Source organism: Sphaerodactylus townsendi, linkage group LG12, assembly GCF_021028975.2.
Source record: "Sphaerodactylus townsendi isolate TG3544 linkage group LG12, MPM_Stown_v2.3, whole genome shotgun sequence".
Lineage (NCBI taxonomy): Eukaryota > Metazoa > Chordata > Lepidosauria > Squamata > Sphaerodactylidae > Sphaerodactylus > Sphaerodactylus townsendi.
This window is the reverse complement of record NC_059436.1, coordinates 47,352,638-47,378,146: the sequence shown is the minus strand read 5'-3', so window position 1 is coordinate 47,378,146 and position 25,509 is coordinate 47,352,638. Positions and strand designations below refer to the sequence as shown.

Sequence of the window (25,509 nt, the reverse complement as noted above, 5' to 3'; positions counted from 1 at the left end):
CCCAGCTGGCGTGTGTGGGAGTGCACAGGCTAATCTGAATTCCCCAGATAAGCCTCCACAGCTCAGGCGGCAGAGCTGGGAATCAAACCTGGTTCCTCCAGATTAGATACACGAGCTCTTAACCTCCTACGCCACTGCTGCTCCTACAGAAAAGTCACAACGATCGAGTAATAAATGAAGGATTTCCCATTTTTCAAGTCCCCCCTTTAATAACTGGAGAGCAGGCCCGCCAGGCCAAGAAACTCTCGTCCAACAGTGGCTCGCCAGAATCAAGAGGACAATTGGTGCATATTATGTACAAGGCATTCTGTGCCATCCAGATTTTAAATTCCAAATACAGCTTAGACATGTATAATGCAGCATAGTACGGTGCACCCTGTGGATGCAAGTAAAGATCTATGTCTTTTTCTCAGAGGGGCCTAGATCAGTGGAAGGGCGTAGGAGGTTAAGAGCTCGTGTATCTAATCTGGAGGAACCGGGTTTGATTCCCAGCTCTGCCGCCTGAGCTGTGGAGGCTTATCTGGGGAATTCAGATTAGCCTGTGCACTCCCACACACGCCAGCTGGGTGGCCTTGGGCTAGTCACAGCTTCTCGGAGCTCTCTCAGCCCCACCTGCCTCACAGGGTGTTTGTTGTGAGGGGGGGAAGGGCAAGGAGATTGTCAGCCCCTTTGAGTCTCCTGCAGGAGAGAAAGGGAGGATATAAATCCAAACTCTTCTACTCTTCTTCTTCTTCTACTCTTCTACTCTTCTTCTTCTTCTTCTGAGGATTAACATCTGCATCACCAGTCAATCACTTGCAGCTCCTTCCCCATGTAAAATCCTGGAACTGAGCTATCAATTGCCCAAGGTCAGAAGATGCTTCTGTAAATCTTTCTGTGTATTTACCTTCCCAATCAATCTGGGAACTTCAGACAGACTTTAATTGTTTGAAGGTACTTTGTGAGGTGATCTTGGCTAAATACATAAAAATACACACACACACACACACACACACCCCATACACAATAATAATAATAAAAAGAGTTGGATTTATATCCCCCCTTTCTCTCCTGTAAGGAGACTCAAAGGGGCTGACAAACTCCTTCCCCCACCCCTCACAACAAACACCCTGGGGCTGAGAGAGCTCAGAAGAACTGTGACTAGCCCAAGGTCACCCAGCTGGCATGTGAGGGAGTGCCCAGGCTAATCTGAATTCCCCAGATAAGCCTCCACAGCTCAGGGGGCAAAGCGGGGAATCAAACCGGGTTCCTCCAGATTAGAATACACCTGCTCTTGACCACTACGCCACTGCTCCTCCAGTCATCCACATGCACGTGCTTGGACCTTTTATGCCTCTACACGTACAATCAGCTCTTTCTGAGGAAAAAATGGAAGGCAAAAAAGGTCCATAATGTTTAGCATCAAATCTGCACTTTGAAAGTTGTGAAGCAACACCAAGTGTATCCCTGAGCGTGCAGGAAGATCTCTTATCACTCAGTTTGGAGGAAAAAACATCCAAAATCATCTAGGACACAGGTGTCAAACTTGCGGCCCTCCAGGTGTTCATGAACTTCAATTTCCAACAGCCCTTGCCAATATAGCCAATGCTCACATTGGGAGGGAACTGATGGGAATTGTAGTTCATGAACATCTGGAGGGCCGCGAGTTTGACACCCCCGATCTAGGATTTTGGCCCAAGTGACTGTCCAAGTTTGCCTCCCATCTTGCTGCTGTGAAACAGTTACCATTTCACATTGGCAGAGAACTTAGGGCCAAGTTCACCCCATTTGGCTGCCTCTCATTGCATGAATTCTGGCCGCTGAATGTGTGAACAGACTCCACGGATAAAGCATCCCACTGAGTTGATGAGATTGAGGCACCTCGCAAATTCTACCCGACGAAAAGGTCGTGCACGTGCACGTGCACGTGCTTGGGCTTTTTATCAAGTGGATGTACGTGCGTTTGAGAACAAGCCCTTGTGAACAACACTCCCCCTAAAGCAGTGATGGCGAACCTTTTCGAGACCGAGTGCCCAAACTGCAACCCAAAACCCACTCATTTATCGCAAAGTGCCCACATGGCAATTTAACCTGAATGCTGAGGTTTTAGTTAAGAAAAAATGGTTGGCTCAGAGGCATGCGTTACTCAAGAGTAAGCTTGGTGGTAGAAGGTGGCTTTGATTTGAAGCAACCGTGCAGCTCTTCGAACGGGTGAATCACGACCCTAGGAGGGTTTACTCAGAAGCAAGCCACATTACCAGCAACCAAGCTTACTCCCAGGTAAACATGAACATACAAACATACAAACATGAATGCCAGATTTAAAGGTGTATCATGGCTAAAACTGTCCTCTAAAATAGACCCCCGAAGATTAACAGTACCACCCTAAAAAGAATCACTCCATTCTAAGCCAACTGATTTCAATTGCCATAAAACAGTGATGGCGAACCTTTTCGAGACAGAGTGACCAAATTGCAACCCATCGCAAAGTGCCAACACGGCAATTTAACCTGAATACTGAGGTTTTAGTTTAGAAAGAATGGTTGGCTCCGAGGCGTGCGTTACTCGGGAGTAAGCTTGGTGGTAGTCGGTGGCTTTGCTTTGAAGCAACCGTGCAACTCTTCGAACGGGTGAATCACGACCCTAGGTGGGTTTACTCAGAAGCAAGCCACATTGCCAGCAACCGAGCTTACTCCCAGGTAAAGGATCACGCTTTAGTTCTTCGCATGAAAATCAATGGGGTTTAACAGCGCTTGACAGGGTTACCTACACTGCTTCCCCCAAACTAGGTCTTAGGTTTAATGCTAATAATTGAGCCCAGTGGTCCAGGCCAGCCTAGATGTGTGTGTGGGGGGGAGTGATTTTCCGCCCCCCACATGATGAACTCTGTGCGTGCCCACAGAGAGGGCTCTGAGTGCCACCTCTGGCACCCGTGCCATAGGTTCGCCATCACTGCCCTAAAGCATCCCCCTTACCCACCCCCATTGAACTGACTTACTCGGGGTGGCGGTGGCTCCAAATCCTGTGCCAGTGGAACTGAATGGATTTTTGTTTGCCGCGTCCTGGCTCGGCTTTCCTCCCAGGCCGCTGAAGAAGGCAACGCCTCTCCCCCCGCTTCCGGAACCAAAGAGGCCCCCGCTGGGAGAGGGCTGCTATAAGGAGCAAATAAGAAGGAGAGGACAACTTGGGATGCTTCTCTTTGCCACAGGGCTCGAGGTCAGGGGGACTCCTGCGGTGACTAGCAAAGTTGGGTCATCACCCCCGTAAGGGGGCCCCAGACTTCTTTGCCACTTCTGCAGCTCCCCCCGGTGGTCAAGGAGAGATATTTCAAGCAAATATGTCATGCTGGAGATGACAGTCAAGAGGGGAACCCCAGCAGAAAATGTTAAGAGTCAGCACAGTTGTGTTAGCAGAACAGAAACCACAGAGCCGTTGATTGCTTAGACCAGAGGTGGCAAACCTATGGCGCTCCAGATGTTCATGATCTACAATTCTCATCGGCCCCTGCCAGCTTGGCCAATTGGGGCTGACGGGAATTGTAGTCCATGAACATCTGGAGTGCCATAGGTTCGCCACCATGAGCTTAGACCAGTGGTGGCAAACCTTTGGCACTCCAGATGTTATGGACTACAATTCCCATCAGTCCCTGCTAGCATGGCCAATTGACCATGCTGGCAGGGGCTGATGGGAAATGTAGTCCATAACATCTGGAGTGCCAAAGGTTCGCCACCACGGGCTTAGACTGTTGTGAGACAGGTTAGTTTTACCCTACTGATGACATGCTTAGTATATATTTTCTTTGCAACGGCAGTTGGCCTATTACATACTTTTTTGCCTATTGAATATTTTCTTTGTAAAGGAAGTTGGCTGAACAGATATTTTCTGCATACGTTCAATTACTGTGAAGGCATCTGTGCATGCCTGATAATTTACACTCTACACCAGTGAGTAGAAAGAAGAAGTTTTGAATTGACAGGATGTTTTCATCCTTTAGCATTTAGGTGCAGAGAGTTGTGTCTGTCACCTAACGGTGCACCTGTCCCCATCATTTTGATGGTTGCCCCGCTAGAATCAAACACGGGTTGCCTTTTCGAAGGCGAGGCGGTTGTTCCAGAAATAATGGGATTACCTGGCCAAAGAGGTTGCTGCTGGTATTGGCTGCCTGCCCAAATACGGAGCCTGCGTTGCTGGAACCAAATGCTGGAGGAGAAAAGAAAAAGGTGATGGTGTGAGGGAAACAGAACGCACAAGCACAGAAGCCCCAAAGGTCCCTTTAGGACAGTGATGGCGAACCTTTTCGAGACCGGGTGCCCAAACAGCAACCCAAAACCCACTTATTTATCACAAAGTGCCAACGTGGCAACTTAACCTGAATACTGAGGTTTTAGTTTAGAAAAACCGGTTGGCTCCAAGGTAGTAAGCTTGGTGGTAGTCGGTGGCTTTGCCTTGAAGCAACCGTACAACACTTTGAATGGATGAATCATGACCATAGGAGGGTTCAGAAGCAAGCCCCATTGCCAGCAACTGAGCTTACTCCCATGTAAAGGATTGTGCTTTAGTTCTTCCCATGAAAATCAGTGGGGTTTAACAGCACTTAACAGGGTTACCTAGATGTGCGGGGGGCAATTTTCCGCCCCCCTCCATGAGAAACTCTGTGCACGCGTGCCCACAGAGAGGGCTCTGAGTGCCACCTCTGGCACCAGTGCCATAGGTTCGCCACCACTGCTTTAGGAGGACTACCTGGAAGCTACCAATCCTGCCTCCCAAGGCAAGATGGAGGAGAGTTGTAAGCCAGAGCTACTATTCAATAGCTTGACCAAGTGAAGAAGCCTCACTTTTATTGTGAACACGTGCGTGCATTTGCAGGAGGCGGCGGACATTTGACGGAGCACGATCTTGTCTTCACCGTTTCCTGCAACGAGGCTTGTGAAGGAGAGCCTTAGCGGATGGCACTCTGTCGATCACACCTGCCTCCCTTAACAATGCTCAGTGCATCACACGGAGTGACCACCCTGGCCTCTGTCCAAAGAAGAAGAAGAGTTCGATTTATATCCCCCCCTTTCTCTCCTGTAAGGAGACTCAAAGGGGCTGACAATCTCCTTTCCCTTCCCCCCTCACAACAAACACCCTGTGAGGTAGGCGGGGCTGAGAGAGCTCAGAAGAACTGTGACTAGCCCAAGGTCACCCAGCTGGCGTGTGTTGGGAGTGCACAGGCTAATCTGAATTCTGCAGATAAGCCTCCGCAGCTCAAGCAGCTGAGCGGGGAATCAAACCCTGTTCCTCCAGATTAGAGTACACCTGCTCTTAGCAACTACTATGCCACTGCTGCTCCAAAGAAGAATTGGTTCTTCTGTTCCGATCCTTCGTATCATCACATACAGGAGCGTTTTGAAAAGATGCCCCCTAACTTGTACTGTGTGGAATTAAGGCACCACTTTCGAAACCTGGAGCTTTTCGGGAGGGGCTGCTTTCAGTCCTCTCGCCCCCTCCCCTCATGTGGGAGAGGGTATCCTAATGCCAAAGTGGCTGCAGATTATTTTCCTGCCTGAAGCAACAGACACCCTGGCAAGATGAGGAGAGTTTTCTGCGAATGAAATACATACTCTGGATTTCCGTTAAGTGTGCCTGAAACAGCCTGAGCTACGTGGCACCCGAGTGTTGTTAATTGGCACTTCTTTTGGAAGAAGGATGAAACGGTATGATCAAAAAGTGTTTCTTAGCCTAATTCCCCGGATCACTCGAAATGACAACCCTGCGATCGGCTTTTTGGGGGCTGCTTTCCTCAGGCAACGTGTTTCCCTTTTCCCACCACCGCCCCGCTACAATATTCTTTTGTCATGGCGATTAAGAAGGGGCTGTTCCCAAAACACAACTGTGTGTTATTAACATAATTTGTTTCCCACCCATGGGCACAATGAGCCACCAGGAAGCCCCCTCCTTCCCATCTATGGCCAGGGAGTCTGTGCAGTGTAAGTTTCTGGGAGAACTGCTGATCCCTGCCAGTTATCAAGCCAGAGAGAAGGGCACCATCCTGAAGGCACAGTTTCTGTCTTCCTTTGAAGGAATTAAAGTAGTTAAAAGCAGAAGACTGTGGACTCCCGATGGGTCACTATCACTCCCACCGGCTGAAAACCAGCTGCAGTTCAACTTGGTTGAAATGAATTTCACCACCAGACCCAAAGAGAGAAATTTTTCTCTCTTTCTCACAACACTAGAACCAGGGGGCATACATTGAAAATGCTGGGGGGAAGAATTAGGACTAATAGAAGGAAACACTTCTTCACTCAACGTGTGATTGGTGTTTGGAATATGCTGCCACAGGAGGTGGTGATGGCCACTAACCTGGATAGCTTTAAAAGGGGCTTGGACAGATTTATGGAGGAGAAGTTGATTTATGGCTACCAATCTTGATCCTCTTTGATCTGAGATTGCAAATGCCTTAACAGTCCAGGTGCTCGGGAGCAACAGCAGCAGAAGGCCATTGCTTTCACATCCTGCATGTGAGCTCCCAAAGGCACCTGGTGGGCCACTGCAAGTAGCAGAGAGCTGGACTAGATGGACTCTGGTCTGATCCAGCTGGCTTGTTCTTATGTTCTTATGTTCTTAACAGCTTCATATTTTCTGCTCGCCCCGAGTTACAGACTTCTGAGTGGTGGCGTTGTATGGAAAAAAAGTTAATTTCGTTGGGAATCTCTTGGGGTTCCTTATTAATGTTGCCACCCAAAGAAATATTCCACACAATTTAAAAAACCATCTTATTGACTATGAATATCAATCTTTGGTCTGCGAATCAGGCTCTTCATATCATGATATATAAAAAGAGAGTAAAAATTCACAAAAAGGTCATCTTCTAAGTTAGCAGAAGTTTTCCAACCCCAAAGGCCGGAGACAGTCAGTCTAGGGGCGATGGGACAGTTAACCTTTAACATGATTGGTTAGTTCAACTGTAACTCTAGACCAATGAGAGGCTGATGCCAGGGCGGGGAAAAGTATCCTGTTGGATGTATGCATTGTATATGCTAAGTTGAGATAGAGATAGAGTCTGAGTTAAGTTCTGTGTATGTGCTGAAGTGTTCTGTATAGTTATATAGCCTTGTATAGAATAGACTTGTGTAACCTTGCAACTGCTAAAATAAAAACCTTCCTATGGAAAGAACATCTTGCGTGGAGAGTATTCTTTTCCAAGAGTGCTAGGAGGCTGCAGTGAGTGCAAGAAGACTAAAGACCTTCTCATCTTACCAGAGTAGCTCCGCTTTAAACTCTGTTGATACTTCATACTCTTCACTATGGTATTACTGTAGAGAAAGCCCAGATGGCCCACTATCTGAATGCTCTAACACCAGGGCAAGGTGCAATTCCTTTCCCTCTGCTCTCCTTAATGGGCGTTTTTTAAGGATACCTTCCCAAGAGCAAATGTGCCCCTACTGTACTAATGCTGTTGAAACTGTAGAACATATTTTATGCTTTTGCCCTAAACACGCTTATTATAGACCTGATTTTCCCAATATATCACCCTCCTATTTAAGGGACTATCCAACAATATGGGCACGCTTTCTTCTGGATAGTCCGTCAGCGGAGATAATAGAGCTGGTAGCTGAATTTTTAACCATGGTTTTAACTAACTAATAGGGCACAAATGTTGATATGTTATTTGGTTTGTGTTTTTGATGCCTAATAAAGGTCTGATTGACTGAATACCTTTTTGCTGCCCAAAGTACTTTAAAAAATCCTCGTTTGATCTTGCACAAAATGCCAGAAGGCAGTCGTGTGTGGTCAGCTGTGAGTGCTAAGTGGCGTGAGTTTGTGTGGACTGGATATTAGAGGGGCCTGCTGCAATATTCTTGCTTTACCAGGCCAGGAAAGCTTATGGCAAAAGAAGAGCCATCATTTTACATTGTCCTGATCTGATTGGCCAAGATAGATACAGGTCTATAAAAACTAGGACAAAGAGGCTTAGAGACAGCTTCTACTCTAGAGCTGTGGCTATGCTGAACTTCGTGTTGATGTGTTTGGGGCTGTGTAGGGATGGGTGGAGGAAGGGGAAAGTGAGGATGGGGTATGAGTCTGAAATTGTGTGCATCGAGGAATGCTGCTGTAAATTTCGTTGTGCGTGCACAATGACAATTTTTAAAAAATGCTTATGCTTATAGCCCGGGGGTCGGGAACCCGCGGCTCGCGAGCCGCAAACGGCTCTTTTGAGCACGTGGTGCGGCTCCCGGGCCCTTCCTGGCCAGGTGGGGAATTCCCCCGCTGCTGGGAGAGAAAACAGCAGCGTCAGCCGCCACCGGGCCGCCACCCGCTCCCAAGTAGGGAGCTTGGAGACTCCGAGGGGGAGAGAAAACAGCGGCGTCGGCCCCCACCGGGCTGCCAGGCCACCGGGCGCTCCCAAGCAGGGAGCTTGGAGACTGGGGAGAAACAGCGGCGTCGGCCCCCACCGGGCTGCCAGGCCACCGGGCGCCCCCAAGCAGGGAGCTTGGAGACTCCGGCGGGGGGGGGGGAGAAAACAGCGGCGTCAGCCCCCACCGGGCTGCCAGGCCACCGGGCGCTCCCAAGCAGGGAGCTTGGAGACTCGCTGGGGAGAAACCAGCTGTCCGGCCCCCACCGGGCTGCCAGGCCACCGGGCGCTCCCAAGCAGGGAGCTTGGAGACTGGGGGGGGGGGAGAAACCAGCGGCGTCGGCCCCCACCGGGCTGCCAGGCCACCGCGCGCTCCCAAGCAGGGAGCTTGGAGACTCTGGCGGGGGGGGAGAAACCAGCGGCGTCGGCCCCCACCGGGCTGCCAGGCCAATGCGCGCTCCCAAGCAGGGAGCTTGGAGACTCTGGCGGGGGGGGGGAGAAACCAGCGGCGTCGGCCCCCACCGGGCTGCCAGGCCACCGCGCGCTCCCAAGCAGGGAGCTTGGAGACTGGGGGGGAGAGAAAACAGCGGCGTCGGCCCCCACCGGGCTGCCAGGCCACCGCGCGCTCCCAAGCAGGGAGCTTGGAGACTCTGGCGGGGAGGAGAAACCAGCTGTCGGCCCCCACCGGGCTGCCAGGCCACCGCGCGCTCCCAAGCAGGGAGCTTGGAGACTGGGGGGGAGAGAAAACAGCGGCGTCGGCCCCCACCGGGCTGCCAGGCCACCGCGCGCTCCCAAGCAGGGAGCTTGGAGACTCTGGCGGGGGGGAGAAACCAGCGGCGTCGGCCCCCACCGGGCTGCCAGGCCACCGCGCGCTCCCAAGCAGGGAGCTTGGAGACTGGGGGGGGAGAGAAAACAGCGGCGTCGGCCCCCACCGGGCTGCCAGGCCACCGCGCGCTCCCAAGCAGGGAGCTTGGAGACTCCGGCGGGGGTGGGGGTGGGGGTGGGGGGAGAAAATAGTGTTGTTGTAAGTGGGCGCTGACTTAGCGGGAGCGTGGGGAATCTGCCCCCCCAGAGGTGAGGGGGGGAGAGAAGAAAGCGGCGTCGGCCACCGCAGGGAGCATGGGGAATTCCCTCCCCAGAAGGGTGCGGCTCCATGAATTTTCTTTTCCGGGGGAAAATGGGTCCAAATGGCTCTTTGAGTGTAAAAGGTTGCCGACCCCTGTTATAGCCCAATCTCATCACATTTCAGAAGCTTAGCAGGACGGGCCCGAGTTAGTATTTGGTTGGGAGACCTTAAAGGAAATCCAGGGTTGTCATGCAGAGCCAGGCTACGGCAAACCACCTCTGAATGTCTCTTACCTTGAACATCCCACCAGGGGTCGCCATAAGCAAGCTGTGACTTGATGGGACTTTCCACTACCGTTTTATATTGGTTGCCTCTATATTGGAGCGGAAACTTTTAGAAACCTGCTCAACCTTTACACTGTTTTAAGGTGCCCACTGCTGCCACTGCTTTATATTTATGCTTCCCTTTAACAATGCCTCCTGTTTCTTACCTGAAGCTTGACAGAAGGTGAATCCAATGGAAGAGGTGGGCGTGGTCGCAGCTGCGTTGCCAAATACAGATCCGCCCTGGCTGAAGCCGGAACTCTGCCCGAAAGCCGGCGTGCCGCTTTGGCCAAAGAGCCCGCCGCTTGTGGTGGCCGAAGGCTGGCCGAAAGAGAAGGAGCTGGTGGTGTTGGTGCTGGACGGCACTCCGAAAACGTGCCCCGTGCCGGAAGCCGAGGCAGTGGACGAAGCAACCTGGCCAAAAGCAGGAGTTGCTCCAAAGGCCGTCTGGCTGAAGTTGAAGCTGCCTGACGTGTTTGCCGGCTGGCCAAAGGCCGGAGCTTGGCCGAAGGCCGGCTGACCGAAGCCTCCGGCACTTGTTGCGGCAAAAGCGGACGTGTTAAACCCAGTGCCGGTAGTGGCAGTAGAGGTGGACGCTGGCGTGGAGGCAGGTTGGCCAAACAGGGCCGGTGCCGTCGTTGCTGCCGAGAGCTGGCCGAAGACTGGGCTAGCCCCGGTGTCTGCTGCAGGCTGGCTGAACCCTGAGCCGGAAGAACTGGATGCCGGGGGCTGCTCGAACACGGAAGGGCTTGAAGAGGCAACCGTGAAGGCCAAAGTGCTTGTGGTTGGTGCCTGGAGAGATGTGCTCGGGCTGGAGGAAGAGGGGAGCGCCCCGGCCGTTTCTGCTGGTGCTGAGGCTGTGTTTGCTGGGGCTGAGATCACTGAAGAAGGGGGGTCTGAAGTGGAGACTGGTGTAGGAACCTCCGCCTGCAACTCGCTGGAAGGCGGGGCGGGGGCTGCGTCTTTGGTGGGCCCTGCTGCGGAAGAGCCGAGGCTGACCGTAGCTTCCTCTCCGGGAGGCGGGGGCTCATGAGAAGGGGGTTCCTGAGGAAGCTCTGCGGTCTGTCCCTGTGGCTGCGCTGGTACAGGCAAACCCCCATCGTCCGGCGGTGGCTTTTCAGGAGCTGGGACAGTTTGGGCCTCCGGCTCTCCTTTGGCAGGGGGTGCTGAAGTGACAGCCGTCGCCACTGGGCTCAACAGACTCCCGAAGGACAGAGCCGAGGATGTCGGAGTGGGAGCCAAAACGGCGGGCGATCCCGTTGAAGCGTTTGCTTGTTGAACGCCGAATGCAAACACCGGCTTGCTCCCAGCTGGTGACGCTCCCGTGCCGAAAACGCCAGGAGCCGCCGGGTTGACCATCTGGACATTGCCGAAGATGGTGCCCGCGCTGACCGCTGCAGAGGACGAATTGGTGGTCGTGACCACGGTCACCACAGGCTCTGCTGGTTTGCCGGCCGGCTGAGAGCTTTCAAGGGCGAACCCAGAAGGCGCTGCAATGGCTTTCGGCGGCTGTCCATTTGTCGTGGTGCCGTACGGAGGTTTTGAAGACACAGCCTTCACGTTCTCGTCAGCTTGGCCCACTCTCAGGCCTGAGAAGCTCCCGAGAGTCTCCCCAGCCGCAGTGCCCTGGAATACGGGGTCTCCGTGTTTCGGTGGAAGGTTCTCCAATTTGGTGGAGGTGGTGGAGGGAAGAGAAGCTGCAGTTGTGGCCGCTTGGTTGTTGGCCTGGCTGGGATCTCCAGAACCGGTGCTCATCACGGGGGCTCCCAAAAGGCTGGATGGTTTTGCGGACCCAAAAGAAAACGGGCTCTCTGGAACGGTTCCAAATTTAGCATTCCCCTCGAGGGAGAATGCATCCGGCTGGCTTGATTCTTTTGCAGGGCTGGCCGTTGCTACAAATAAGGCAAATATCTAATATTAGCAGGCAACACTCAGAGTGCAGGATCAAGAGGGATGTGTGGACAGCTGTCACGGGAAGGGCGAGAGCTGCTCTAACACAGGAATCCACAAACTCGGTGTGATGAAAGAACCGGTGGTGTGTCTCAAGGAACCCAAACTAAAGGCTTCTGGAAACACAAAATACCCACCCATGGAAGAGGTGGCCTCTTGCACCTCTGTATGACTGCCTGCTTGGGCCTTACCTCCTCCCAGAAAGCCTCTGTTGTAGATCACTGCACTGAGTCTGAATAACCCAGTCGCTCTTGGTGCAAGATTCTCAGTGGCCGCTGTTGCTCAGTAACGAGAATCATTTTTGCATGCTCGAAGGCACCACATTCAGATCCCTGGGAGCTGGAACTGGGAAAGTCTGTCCCTCTGCCTGAGACCCTGGAGGAAGTCCTAAGTGACCCATTTGACTTGAAAGAAGGCTGTGCTCAGAAAAACACAGAAGGCTGGATAAAGAGCTCCCCCAGCATCCCCCTTTGACCATTTCATGACAGGTGTTCTTACCTTGTGAAGCAGCAGAGCCAGGTGTCGCAGGGTTTGGGGGAACTGCAGCAAAGTTAAACCCAGGCCTAGAGGGGAAAATGTGCATGAAACAATCGGACTCTTTCCCACACCACCCGCAACTAATTTTGTCTATTTTTTTAAAAAAGCAGGGTTGTATTTTGAAATGAGCAATGAGAAATGAGCATCTGGAGTGCGTCCTGCGCCCCCGCTCCGGTGTGCGCCCAGGGCGTACCGCCCCCTTACCCCGTTGGCGCTACACCATTGCCTCAGTGCTAGCTTTGACCCTCTGGAATTTCTGTCGAAGCACAACACAAAGGCCCCTTCCACACACACAAAATAATGTGTTTTCAAACCACTTTCACAACTGTTTGCAAGTGGATTTTGCTATTCCGCACAGCTTCAAAGAGCACTGAAAGCAGTTTGAAAGTGCATTATTCTGCATGTGCGGAATGAGCCAAAGACTCTCTAACCCTAAAACTGAACAGCAATTCAGGTTTTGACAGATCCGTTCCCTTTTTATGTGCCCTGCTGGCTCAGTGGCAAGCAAAAAGGAGCGACAGTGGCGTAGTGGTTAAGAGCAGGTGTACTCTTTGAGTCTCCTATAGGAGAGAAAGGGGGGATATAAATCCAACTCTTCTACTCCTCCTCCTCCTTCAAAAAGGACTCCCCGTTTATGCTAGATTCTCAGGACCAAGCTAAACCTTTGGGAAATCAGTTGTGGATACCTAATCTATTCATGTGCACACAGTGAACTGTATCTGTGCTGGGGAACAATTGCTCCAACATGCTGATTTTCTGATTATCAGACAGTTTGTTGATCTCCTACCTGAAGAATTACTGGAGTACCAGGGTGGTGCAGTGGTTAAGAGCAGTGGACTCTAATCTGGAGAACCGGGTTTGATTCAGGCTACTCCCCATGAAGCCTGCTGGATAACTTAAAGCGAGCCACAGCCCTCTCTGCCCCACTGACCTCACAAGGTGTCTGTTGTGGTGGTGGGGAGAATGGACTGCGATTGTAAATTGCTTTGAGATTCTTACAGTGGAGTGAAGAGAGGTACAAATACCAACTCTTCTACTACCACACAGAAAAACACTTGGTTCATACTGTTTGGTAGTCAACGTGGCTAATCACCTGCAGGGAGTCAAAAATCCTTGGAGGTGACCAAGACAGGTTGCAGTGCAGGCTTCAGAAAACAACACAACTTTGACACAAATGCCTAGCGCAGGAGTCCCGCTCTATGTGGAGATGACAGATAACCCTAACCCCTTCCCCACATTGTGGCTCAAAAGGTATAGTCCAGGGGTCTGCAACCTGCGGCTCTCCAGATGTTTGTGGACTACAAATCCCATCAGCCCCTGCCAGACCCGATATAGTCAGACTATATGACAGGGTAGACCACAATCAGCATCATTTTTAAAAATTGTATTTCTATCTAAGAGCAACCATGCAGACATCACAATGTACCAAATAAGGGAGGAAGTACTGCCCAAATCCTATTCTGTGACCTTGACTTTTTTATTATTCCAAAGGCTGTATCATTTCTCCTAAAGAATTCCAGCACTACAGCCTTTATGCCATAGGTGTCAAACTCGTGGCCCTCCAGATGTTATGGACTACAGTTCCCATCATCCACTGCCAGCATGATGCTGTCAGGGGATGATGGGAACTGTAGTCCACAACATCTGGAGGGCCGTGAGTTTGACACCTGTGCTTTATGCTGAAGTCTTGACTGTTCCAAGCACTCAATGTACACAACATGAGGTCATTTTTACAACAGTTTTATAGGGTAAGACAGCATCGGGACCCCATTAGAGATTATAATTAGGGCCCTGTTGTGTTCCTTGCTTCTGCAAGCAGCCTGAAATGAGCCTGTGTATCCTTGGCTCTCGACTGGTCCTGACAGTGTGGGGAAATCAGGCCACAAAGGAGGGCCCAGTGGCATCTCCGTGTGTTCAGGAAAGCATCGTGGGCTTCCACGCCCTTCTCAGTTTCACAACTTGGAGAAAATATGCCGATTGAGTGGATGTGCGAGTTGCAAGAACTGCAGAATTCCTGCTTCCTGGTGGAAAACGGAGGATGCCAAGGTTTATACTCTTGTTTGCTCTAAACCAGGGGTGTTGCAACTTGGTTGGGCAGGGTCCTGGGGGCGGGGCAAGGCCGTAGTGAAAGGGGACTGCGCATGGGGCACGAGTACGCCCTGTGCCCCTGCCACACCCCTGCGTTGGAACGCCCTTGCCATGTCCCCGCACCGGTGCACGCCCGGTGCGTTGCGCTCTCCTGCCTTGGTGCTACGCCACTGGGACGGGGTGTGCCTAAGCTGGCCCCAGAATGGCACCGGGGTGGTGGTGATGGTGGTACCTGGTGTGGTGAGCCCGTGGCAGGATGGGGTGACTGCCAATTGAGTTAACTCCCCAACCTTGACAGGCCAGATTGGGAGTGGTGGTGGTGGTGTCTGAGCTGGATCGCAGGCCTGTTAAGCCCCCTCAACGGGCCAGATCCACCCCCTGCGCTGCATGCTTGACACCCCTGCTCTCAGCAGCAGTCACAGGCCTGATTAGTGCGCTGGACTTGACCGCTTCCCCCCCCCCCCCGTTCCGACACATGCTCCTCTGTGTGTGACTGCTTACATAACCAAGGCTTCCAGATGGCGCCGAGATGATTTAGTCACCTCTCTGAGTAGCTTATGGGCAACCCCCCCTCCCTTTGAGCAACAATCTGCCCATCAGGCTACAGCATCCTTTCCTAGTTTTTGGCGCTTTCAAACTGGTCTAGACATCCCTATTTGCATCTCCTCTTTTGAGCACATTTCATCAGGCGCTAGCATCAAAGCGATGCTCAGATGAAAGGCTTTGCATTAAATATGTCCCCACATCCACGATCGTGGCAAGGGGCCACCCTCGGGCTGCCAAACACAACGACGACAGGAGATATTTCGGTTGCTAACAAGCGAGGCCTGGGTAGCTGTGCTTTTAATCTCAAATCTTTAAAGGAAAAAGAAAGGGAACTGTAGGGTACTGAGCACAGTGTTGGTGAATACGTAGTTATCATGCCAACAAATATCTGTGGGGTGCATGAAGAGAGAGGGAAAGAGATGCAGAGTGTGTCTGACATGCAAGATTCTGATCAATGGGGATCAGTCCACTCTGGTAACAAGAATGGAGGGCAAGAGGGACTCTGTCTGCAACTGTTCTTCCCCTTTGCTACAGACTCGTATAGCTCACTTCTCTGAATTCACTCTGGTATGGGCTAATTCCGTGGTGGAGAACCTATGGCACTCCAGAAGTTCATGGACTACAATTCCCATCAGCCCCATGCCGGCAGGGGCTGATGGGAATTGTAGTTCATGAACATCTGGAGTGCCACAGGTTTGCCACCACTGGGCTAATTCTTGTCTTTCCCACTGGTGATCTCAGCCACTGAGAGCCAAGTCTGGGCTTACTCAGGTAGCCCCCTCCTTCATTTGGATGGTGTTTCTCAAAACATGGCACTCCAGATGTTCATGGACTACAATTCCCATCAGCCCCATGCCAGCAGGGGCTGATGGGAGGTGGTCCACCAGGCTATCTGGAGTGCTCCTCAAATTCTCCCACTGGGCTAATTCTTCTCTTTCCCACTGGTGATCTCAGCCACTGAGAGCCAAGTCTGGGCTTACTCAGGTAGCCCCTTCCTTCATTTGCATGGTTTTTCTCAAAACAGGCCCACTTCGTCCCCTGTAAGCGGCTCCCTTCGGCCCAGAAACTGGTCTGCTTATTCCTGACCCACATCTACTGGCTCCACGGGGCACCCCGCAAGGTGGTCTCCAATCGGGGACCCCAGTTCGTCTCCCGCTTTTGGCGGGCATTCATGGGGCTTTTGGGGGTGGAGTTGGGGCTCTCCTCTGGCTGCTCATTTACAGAGGAAAAGACTTTTTTGGAAATGGGAAGAAAAGTAGGAATGCACAAAGTGATTCAGGGCATGCAGGAAGCACCTCGAGCACAGAGAAGAGCATGAGTGTAATAGATGCTCTTGCAGTATAGTAGGCCCTGCCTTGCAGCATTACTGGCAGTGAGCAGGTGCTAACAATACTGCAATATCAGGCCACTAGCCCCCCCCCCCCCCAGTTTGGAAGAGCCCCCTTGCTCTGGGCAGCCCAAATCACTGCCAACCATATTTGCATAAAGCCGTCTCGGGTATTGTTTCTGGGTCACAGCTGCGTGAGGCAGAACTGTCTAAGACACGGGTGTCAAACTCGTGGCCCTCCAGATGTTATGAACTACAGTTCCCATCATCCCCTGCCAGCATCATGCTGGCAGGGGATGATGGGGACTGTAGTCTATAACATCTGGAGGGCCACGAGTTTGACACCTATGGTCTAAGAATTAAGGTCACAGAGAGAGGGCCTCCTCACCGTCCCACCAATCAGAGGAGCTCATCTGGTGGGCACATGAGAGAGGGCCTTCTCAGTGGCAGCCCCATGATTATGGAACAATCTCCCCAGGGAGGTGGGCTTGGCACCCTCACTTTCAACCGCTAGGAGACATACAGTTTTCTTTAGGACTGCTTTTGATTAAAGGTGACCTAAACAGTGATTTAAAATGTTGGTTTCCGGATAGATATGTATGCTATTTGATGTATTTTATTTATATATTGTAATCTGCCTTGAGCTCTGGAAGGAAGAAAGGCTGCTGAAAATGATTTAACTACATAAAATTGGATTGTATGTATGAAGAGTATACAAAACAGTGTATGCTCCCCCAAAAGGTTAGAGATAGCGGCTTCAAGCAAGGCGCTGGAAAGTAGTACAGCAGTACACAAGACAGGGTCTCTTCTGTAGTGGCCCCAGGGACATGAAACTCACATCCAAGTCTTGGCCCTTCTCCGAATGAAAAGGGGTATTTGTTTTCCCCAGAGAGCCTTCGGTGTCTAACTTCTGCACCTGTCCGTCTCATCTGCTTATTTTGCTGAGCACCTTCTTGATAATGGTTCTTTTCAATAGGCTGGCGTGTTAACTCTTTCATACTTGGACAGCTTCTGTCCCAGGACAAAAGAACTGTGTGTAGGCCCCAAAATGTACACTGGCCATTCTTGCACAGTGTTTCTTGTGCTGGTTTTAGGTAGGGCCAGAGATTCAACTGAGCCATCATTGTGCCCATGTAACGATGGCTCAGTTGAATCTCTGGCCCACCAATTACTACACTGTCTCAGATTCAAGGAAATCATATCCAAGTATGTGAATCTTACTCCTTTACATTTACCCCATCTCCTCAATTTAATTAGATTACACTACTTGTTGGACAATCCTGATCCTTCTCTCTGTATGATAGTGGCAGACTTTCTCCTGGAAATTACTAAACGCCAGTAGATTTCCTTTGACCTAACGTTTATTTCCTGTATTGTATATGCTTTTTAATTCGTTTTTTATTATTGTTGTACTGTTGTCTATGAAGAACAAGAAGAAGAAGAAGAGTTTGGATTTATATCCCCCCTTTCTCTCCTGCAGGAGACTCAAAGGGGCTCACAATCTCCTTGCCCTTCCCCCCTCACAACAAACACCCTGTGAGGTGGGTGGGGCTGAGAGAGCTCAGAAGAGCTGTGACTAGCCCAAGGTCACCCAGCTCGCGTGTGTGGGAGTGTACAGGCTAATCTGAATTCCCCAGATAAGCCTCCACAGCTCAGGCGGCAGAGCTGGGAATCAAATCCGGTTCCTCCAGATTCGATACATGAGCTTTTAACCTCCTACGCCACTGCTGCTCCTATGCCAATAAAGGCTTGCTTGCTTGCTTGGTTTCGGGTAGGAAACTCACTGAACTGAGAAAGATTAAGTTGAAGAGACCTTGGGCGCAGAAGGGCATAGTTGACCGCTGATGTCATGCTGTGCGATTACACCTCACAGAAGTGGGCTACAGAGCAATGCCAAAGGCTAATGAAGACGAACGGCAGAAAACGATTTTTGCAAGCTCAAGAACGGGAGGGGGCGAGGATACACGGCCCATACAAACCCTGAGGAGTGAAAGGCAAACGCCTTGGTGAACTGGGGAGCGCTTGGTGGGGCCGGAACCGCAGCAGGTGAGGCGACGGATGTGGCAGTCCTCGTTGTCCCTTGAGCTGAAAAAACAGCGCCAGTTATGAAAAAGGAGAGTCTTTGCACACGCGCATGCATGCACACAGAGAGTGAGCATGCAAGACAAAGGCATGCTCTGTGCCACCCTTGGTTTTCCCCCGATACAAGTGTCTTGAGTCACCTTCTAAAACCACCCAGCGTAACTATTTCAGTTCACCAGATAAAGGTATTACAACAAAAGTCAATGGAGGTTAGCACTGAGTAACAGAAGCTGCCACAAAAGTACGCATGGCCCATTACTCATGGAACACTTACCTTGGGCCTTTTAGCTGTGAAGTGGGACTGAAGTGTGATCTCCTCACGTTTGTTTGTTTACGCACGAGGAGGCAGGCCAATCTTCCCTGCAGCTAATCTCAACAGGCCTGTGTTTCCTGGTTCTCTTAACTCTGCTCCTCTTGAAGGCACTGACAGCACTCAGATCTGACAACACTCAGCAGTCCCAATACTACAGAGCTGATATTCTCCCTCCATCCCCATTCGTCTCCACACACACCAGCACTCTCTTTCTCTCCCACTCTCTCTCTCCCTGCTGCCGCAGGAGACAGGCTTCTTTTAAAAAGGAGGCTTGTAAAAAAAAAGTTTTAGAAATCCTGCCCAATCATCAAAGAGGGGGAGGTAGGCTAGAGCAGTGGTGTAGCGCCAAGGGGATGTGGGGTGCATGACGCACCCGGTACGTGCCAGAGCAGAGGCCTGGCAGGGGCGTTCCAGGGCGTGGCAGGGGCGTACGTTTGCCCCGGGAACTGTTTCCCCTCACTCCAGCCCTGGGCTAGAGCCAGAAAAGAGACCCTGCTTGTGATGTTACTTGCAAAAGCCAACTCTGTTATATCGATACATTGATATATCTATATGAGTGTTTGGAGAAGGAAGGAAGGACCTGGCAGTATGGAAGGGGAGGGGGCAAGGGGAAGGCACAGACAGCAGTGCAAAGAGCGGGAAGGGTGTAACTAGGCAGGCTGGCCGTGGGTGCAAGGAAGAGATCCAGGGCAAAAAGTTGCTTACTGGAAAATCTCCCTGCTCTGGAGGTGAAGCAAAATTGCCTTCATGCTAAAAGCGGTCTTGCTTGCCGCGGGGAGACTAGAAAATGAAAGCAGGGCTGGAGGGGAAACATCCATACAAGAAATCCTGCTGCGAGGGACATTCGCCCCCATTGCATAGCAGATGCCTTATCAGCCACAGTGCGTGTGTGTATTGGGTGGGGGAGGAGATTTTACAGGAACAAGCTGGGTGTGATGGGCTAATGCAGCATGGCCAATTGGCAGGGGCTGATGGGAATTGTAGTCCATAACATCTGGAGTGCCAAAGGTTCGCCACCACGGGGCTAATTCATTTCCGAAAAGAGCTATTTGGCTCAAAGGGTGTGAGGGTTTTTTCTGCTATGTCGCCCACTCTGTGGATCTCCCATCCTACAGCGCCACTCCTTCCAAATTCCTACAGGGGCCTTTCAGTCCATGGGCCAGTTCACGTGCAGATGCTTACAGATGTTAACGGCTTTTACCTGGCCTTGGTGGAGGTCTGTTTCGCTGTGCTCACTACTTATGGGCTACTTCGCAGTGGCATAGTGGCTAAGAGGAGGTACATTCACATCTGGAGGAACCGGGTTTGATTCCCAGCTCTGCCACTTGAGCTGTGGAGGCTTATCTGGGGAACCAGATTAGCTTGAGCACTCCAACACACGCCAGCTGGGTGACCTTGGGCGAGTCACAGCTCTTCGGATCTCTCTCAGCCCCGCCTACCTCACAGGGTGTTTGTTGTGAGAGGGGAAGGGAAAGGAGATTGTCAGCCCCTTTGAGTCTCTTTGCAGGAGAGAAAGGGGGGGAGTATAAATCCAAACTCTTCTTCTGTTCTATGTGTCAGGCCTGCGCCATTCTGGGCCTGGCAGCTTGGACGTCCGCACCAAGGCCACAGATGGTCCAGCCATTCTCATCGCCCGAGGCTAAGGAGGCCTCTCCTTGCTTGCATGTAACTAGTCAACAGAGCTTAAATGTTCACTCTTATCTGCCTTCCTCCGAAGGAGTGAACCATCTGTCCTAAACAACGCTTCTGTTCCCACCGTCCTTTCTAATGCTGATATTATGGGAATGTGAGGGTGGGAGGGTTATGGGTTGAACCATTCTGTAACTTATACCAGAGGCCAGAGAGCCAAACTTCAGTTTCAGCTATCTGAGCCTTGGGCTGACACGGTTCCAATAAAGCTCTTGAAACCTTCTTGAGTCTTGCTTGATGACCGGAGTAACAGACCCGAACACTATGTCTTTGGCGATGCTGAACTCTGTGGCTTCGTGTTGATGTGTTTGGGGCTGTGTAGGGATGGGTGGAGGAAGGGGAAAGTGAGAATGGGGTATGAGTCTGAAATTGCGTGTATCGAGGAATGCTGCTGTAAATTTTTGTTGTGCGTGCACAATGACAATAAATGCTTATGCTTATCAGGGGGCTAGTATTAACAGTGCTTTTCATATACCTGTATTGTGAGCTGACTTGGGAAAACGGGAAGGGATAGAAAGTACGTTTAACCAAATTTTAGCAAGGACCAGGAAGTGGGGAGGAAATACTTGTGGCAGCTTTTTCAGCTGTTTAGGGCCGGCAGCACAAGGTTCATCTCTGCCTGTGCAACTAGTCTCTTTCTCCCGAGCATGAAAGTTGAAGCAAGGAGAGACTCTGCCCACCAATTACTTCACTGTCTCAGATTCAAGGAAATCAGATCCAAGTATGTGAATCTTACTCCTTTACATTTACCCCATCTCCCCGATTTAATTAGATTACACTACTTGTTGGACAACCCTGATCCTTCTCTCTGTATGATAGTGGCAGACTTTCTCCTGGAAATTATTAAACGCCAGTAGATTTCCTTTGACCTAACATGTATTTCCTGTATTGTATATGCTTTTTAATCCGTTTTTATTATTGTTGTACTGCTGTCTATGCCAATAAAGGCTTGCTTCAAAAGAAGAGAGACTCTGCCCACCCAGACCAGAACCCTGCCACACAGAAGTGCCAGAAACACTGGCTTCCAGGTTCTTGGTGCTGCAGGGGACATCACAAGGGTGCAACCAGAATCAGGCACAGACCTCAGGTCTCAGCCACTGGCTGCTGGAAATGGCATTTATTTTGGATTGGGCTTTCAGTTTAAATAACTTGCACTTACATAGTATGAGCTGTAAGAAATAACTATTTTAAAGAACTTTAGACAGAGACTTCATAAATCAGTATCTCTGGTATAGAAGAGAATAGGAAAAAGGAGTATATGGGTAGGTTGGTAAGATGCCAAAGAAGGAACTTCAAGGTCGCTTCTCTAATATCCCACAAAATGAGCGTGGCTGTCGTTTCTGTCCTAATACAACTGATTCACTTTCTCATATTCTGCTTCGCTGTTCAAAATACAACAACATCAGAACTGATTTGAGAACTGTACTACCAACAGGATTTATGCTCCTTTCTGATAAGATAAAAATGGCTAAGCTTCTAAATAACTCTAATGCTGAAATCTCTGCATTTTTACTCTGTGTACTGCAAGTTGTGCAATAATGATCTTTTTATTGTATTTGGAATTCATGACACACTCCGGTTTTATGCCTAATAAAGGTTTTGGATTTGGATTTGGAGGAACTTAAAGAACCACCAGAAACAGGTTCCTCATCACCTTAACTCCCTTCCCTTTCTCTAGATAACATCAAACAACTTTCTGCAAGTGAATGAAGAACTCTGAAACAGCAGTTATTCAAACCAGACCACAGCCCCACAGACTGGAAAACAGCCAATCTCTTGATTTGGAATAAATATAGGAAGAGGTGATCTCCAGCAATTTCAGTGTGAGCATCTGCAGTTAGAGACTTAGATTTGCTTCAGAATTTTAGGTTATCGTCATTGTTTAAATGGAAATTGTGCAAATTAGACTGTTACTAGAGTCTTAATAGTCTTAATAGTCTCAGACAGTATTATCACTTATGAAACTCTTCATGGACAACGTAATGGTCAGATTCTATTAGATTCAGCAGGTTCGCACCACTTCGGCAGAACCGGTTATTAAAATGGTGCTTGTAAACAACTAGTTGTTAAATTATTTGAATCCCACCACTGGGTAGGACTACTATCAGATGGAGAGCTATTTAACAAGTTTAATTTGTAATGCTTTTAATGTAAGGCAAATAAGCAATTTTGAAAAAAATCATGGTTCCAATATCCATAACATGTATTTCTGAGCTTTTTTTAGATGGGTGATTAAACAAGAATGGAGACATCAAAATTCAAGTATAAATGGAATTTAGCATTAGGGTATGAAATAACAGAAGTCTGGGAATTTACACTGTCAGTGGCCTTTTTAAATTTTAGAGAGAACTTGTAATCAGTGGTGGCGAACCTTTGGCACTCCAGATGTTGCGGACTACAATTCCCATCAGCCCCTGCCAATTTGCCATGCTGGCAGGTACTGATGGGAATTGTAGTCCATAACATCTGGAGTGCCAAAGGTTCGCCACCACGGTGCTAGATGATAAACCAGCTTTACTTGATTCTGAAATAGATTGCCAAAAGTAATAACCCATCTTCATGCTTATGATGGTTTTCTAATGCACAATCAGCTGATTTTATTCATAGGCGGTGGTTTTGCCCAAGGACGATTAAGTACTGAAAGCAAGTTCTGGGTTCTGATTAAGTACTGAAAGCAAGTTCTGACGAGTTCTGGGTTGTAAAGGAAGTTAGAAAATACTCCAGAATGTATATTATTGAACTATATCCCTGACATTCCAAAGAAGGTTCATCTGTTGCTTTGAATCTGAATACAGCTGCCCCTGCAACATTTGGAATTCAAAAAACAGACTCCCAAAATCAGCAAGCGGATTGTTAAGATTAACCTCTTTAAATCTAACGGTTAAACTTACAGTGTTTTAAAGACATGAACATTTTGGTGAGATACTGTCAATGATGCAGTCCAATTAATTTAATTCGGCTGCAACATGATAAAATTTAAAGACCTCCTTTTAAAACATTTTCTTTTTCTCTGCTGTTTCCTGATAAAGTTGTAAAATTTGAGGATTTAATAAAGTTTATAAAAATCTTTTTGTTTAGCAAGGGCTGATTTAAAACTATATATATTTCCAGGCTGACTGCAGAAGCTACTGCGATGTACTTCGCTGGTCTGTTGAATTATGTCCGGGGGGGCAAAGATTCAAATTCTCAGTCTGCAGTGAAGGTGATGGAGTCACCATGGGATATTTATTCTATTTTATTTCATTTAAAATGGTGACCTTGCCTTCCTCTGGGCAGGAATCGGTGGCGATGCCCCGTTTAAGGTACTCATACCGCACTTGCTGTTTGTTTGGTACCTACCTCAATGGCTTTTAAGTGCTTAGTGAATACAAGGCGCTTCCCCCAGGCAGTTATTGGATTTCACCCATTAGTTGTTTTGATTTTTCTGTCAGCTGCTATTTTGCTGTGTGTCAGTGTTTTAATCAATTTGGTTGGGGTTTTTTAATCATGTCTCAACTGCGTTCTACGCTCCCTTGAGAGCGCTAGCTGGAAGGCAGGGTAGAAATGTTTGAAATAATGACTTTTTTAATGTATTGAATTCGTAAAATATATCCAGCTGGGTCATAAAGCAAGCCTAGGAGACGACGGCAGCAATGCTGTGTCAGAATCGAAAAAGCGGAGCGGCCCCCAGAGGACCTGGGATCAGATCCTGCCTAGAATAGCCGCAGGCACAAGGAGGGTGGTGATTTCTGCTGATTCCTTCTCCCCATGGCAACCCAAAATGCTGCTCCCTGCAGGGTGGGGGAACCACAGGCTTGTTGGAGGGACTCAGATAATTTCTACGGGAGGGGAGAAATCAGCAAAAACTTCTGCTGTGCCAGTGCATGTAGAAATCCCAGACAGAACCAAAGCTGATCTCCCTTACCCTATCTGGGGATCATAAGAACATAAGAAAGAACCTGCTGGATCAGACCAGAGTCCATCTAGTCCAGCACTCTGCTACTTGCAGTGGCCCACCAGGTGCCTTTGGGAGCTCACATGCAGGATGGGAAAGCAATGGCCTTCTGCTGCAGCTGCTGGTCCTGAGCACCTGGTCTGCTAAGGCATTTGCAATCTGAGATCAAGGAGGATCAAGATTGGTAGCCATAGACCAGTGGTTCTCAACCTTCCAAATGCTGCGACCCTTTAATACAGTTCCTCATGTTGTGGTGACCCCCGACGCTAACATTTATCCATTTTACAGATGGAGAACCCTGATGCAGAGAGTCTTGGGCGACCCCCTGTGAAAGGGTTGTTCAACCCCCAAAGGGGTCGCGACCCACAGGTTGAGAACTGCTGCCAGAGATCGACTTCTCCTCCATAAATTTGTCCAAGCCCTTTTTAAAGCTATCCCAGTTAGTGGCCATCACGACAGGTCCCCTGCTCCTCTGCCCATCATGAAGCTGAGGAAGACAGCACATGGACCCTGGCTGTAGCGGCACCGGTGTCTGGGAACATCTCCAAAGGGAAATGTGACATGGACAAGCCCCGCCCTCCCCATCCCCCATCCTTCTAAACTTGAAGGTGGGGAAGAAGGAGGGCTGATGCCGTCTCACCTGGTGCAGGTGCTTGGAGCATCTATGAATCTCTGTGCCAAAGGCAAGACACCCCCCACCCCCATAACGCAAAGTCTGTGGACCCCTCCCTTCTTTTCTCTACATTAAAAACTCTGCCCCTAGGACAGTGATGGCGAACCTTTTCGAGACCGAGTGCCCAAACTGCAACCCAAAACCCACTCATTTATTGCAAAGTGCCAACACGGCAATTTAACCTGAATACTGAGGTTTTAGTTTAGAAAAAACGGTTGGCTCCGAGGCGTGCGTTACTCGGGAGTAAGCTTGGTGGTAGTTGGTGGCTTTGCTTTGAAGCAACCGTGCAACTCTTCCAATGGGTGAATCACGACCCTAGGAGGGTTTACTCAGAAGTAAGCCCCATTGCCAGCAACCAAGCTTACTCCCAGGTAACAGATCGTGCTTTAGTTCTTCGCATGAAAATCAGTGGGGTTTAACAGCGCTTAACAGGGTTACCTACACTGCTTCCCCAAAATTAGGTCTTAGGTTTAATGCTAATAATCGAGCCCAGTGGCCCAGGCCAGCCTAGATGTATGGGGGGGGGGGGGCCCTCTGTGCGTGCCCACAGAGAGGGCTCTGAGTGCCACCTCTGGCACCCGTGCCATAGGTTCGCCACCACTGTCCTAGGAACAGACTGCAGAAGAGGAGCAAGTCCTGGCTGAGACCAGCTGCACCTGGAAAACCA

At 49.9% G+C, this 25,509-nt stretch overlaps 1 protein-coding gene across 1 annotated transcript in view; it reads right to left on the bottom strand.

Moving 5' to 3' along the window:
- Positions 1–25,509, bottom strand: part of NUP214 (nucleoporin 214) — a 97,038-nt gene that overhangs the window by 17,856 nt on the left and 53,673 nt on the right. The window contains exons 27-31 of the mRNA XM_048512150.1: positions 18,131–18,236; positions 12,152–12,216; positions 9,871–11,595; positions 4,109–4,179; positions 2,978–3,131 (exon numbers count right to left, since the gene is read on the bottom strand). Of these exons, the coding sequence (XP_048368107.1) occupies positions 2,978–3,131; positions 4,109–4,179; positions 9,871–11,595; positions 12,152–12,216; positions 18,131–18,236 (2,121 nt within the window). The remainder of the gene's footprint in view (positions 1–2,977; positions 3,132–4,108; positions 4,180–9,870; positions 11,596–12,151; positions 12,217–18,130; positions 18,237–25,509) is intronic.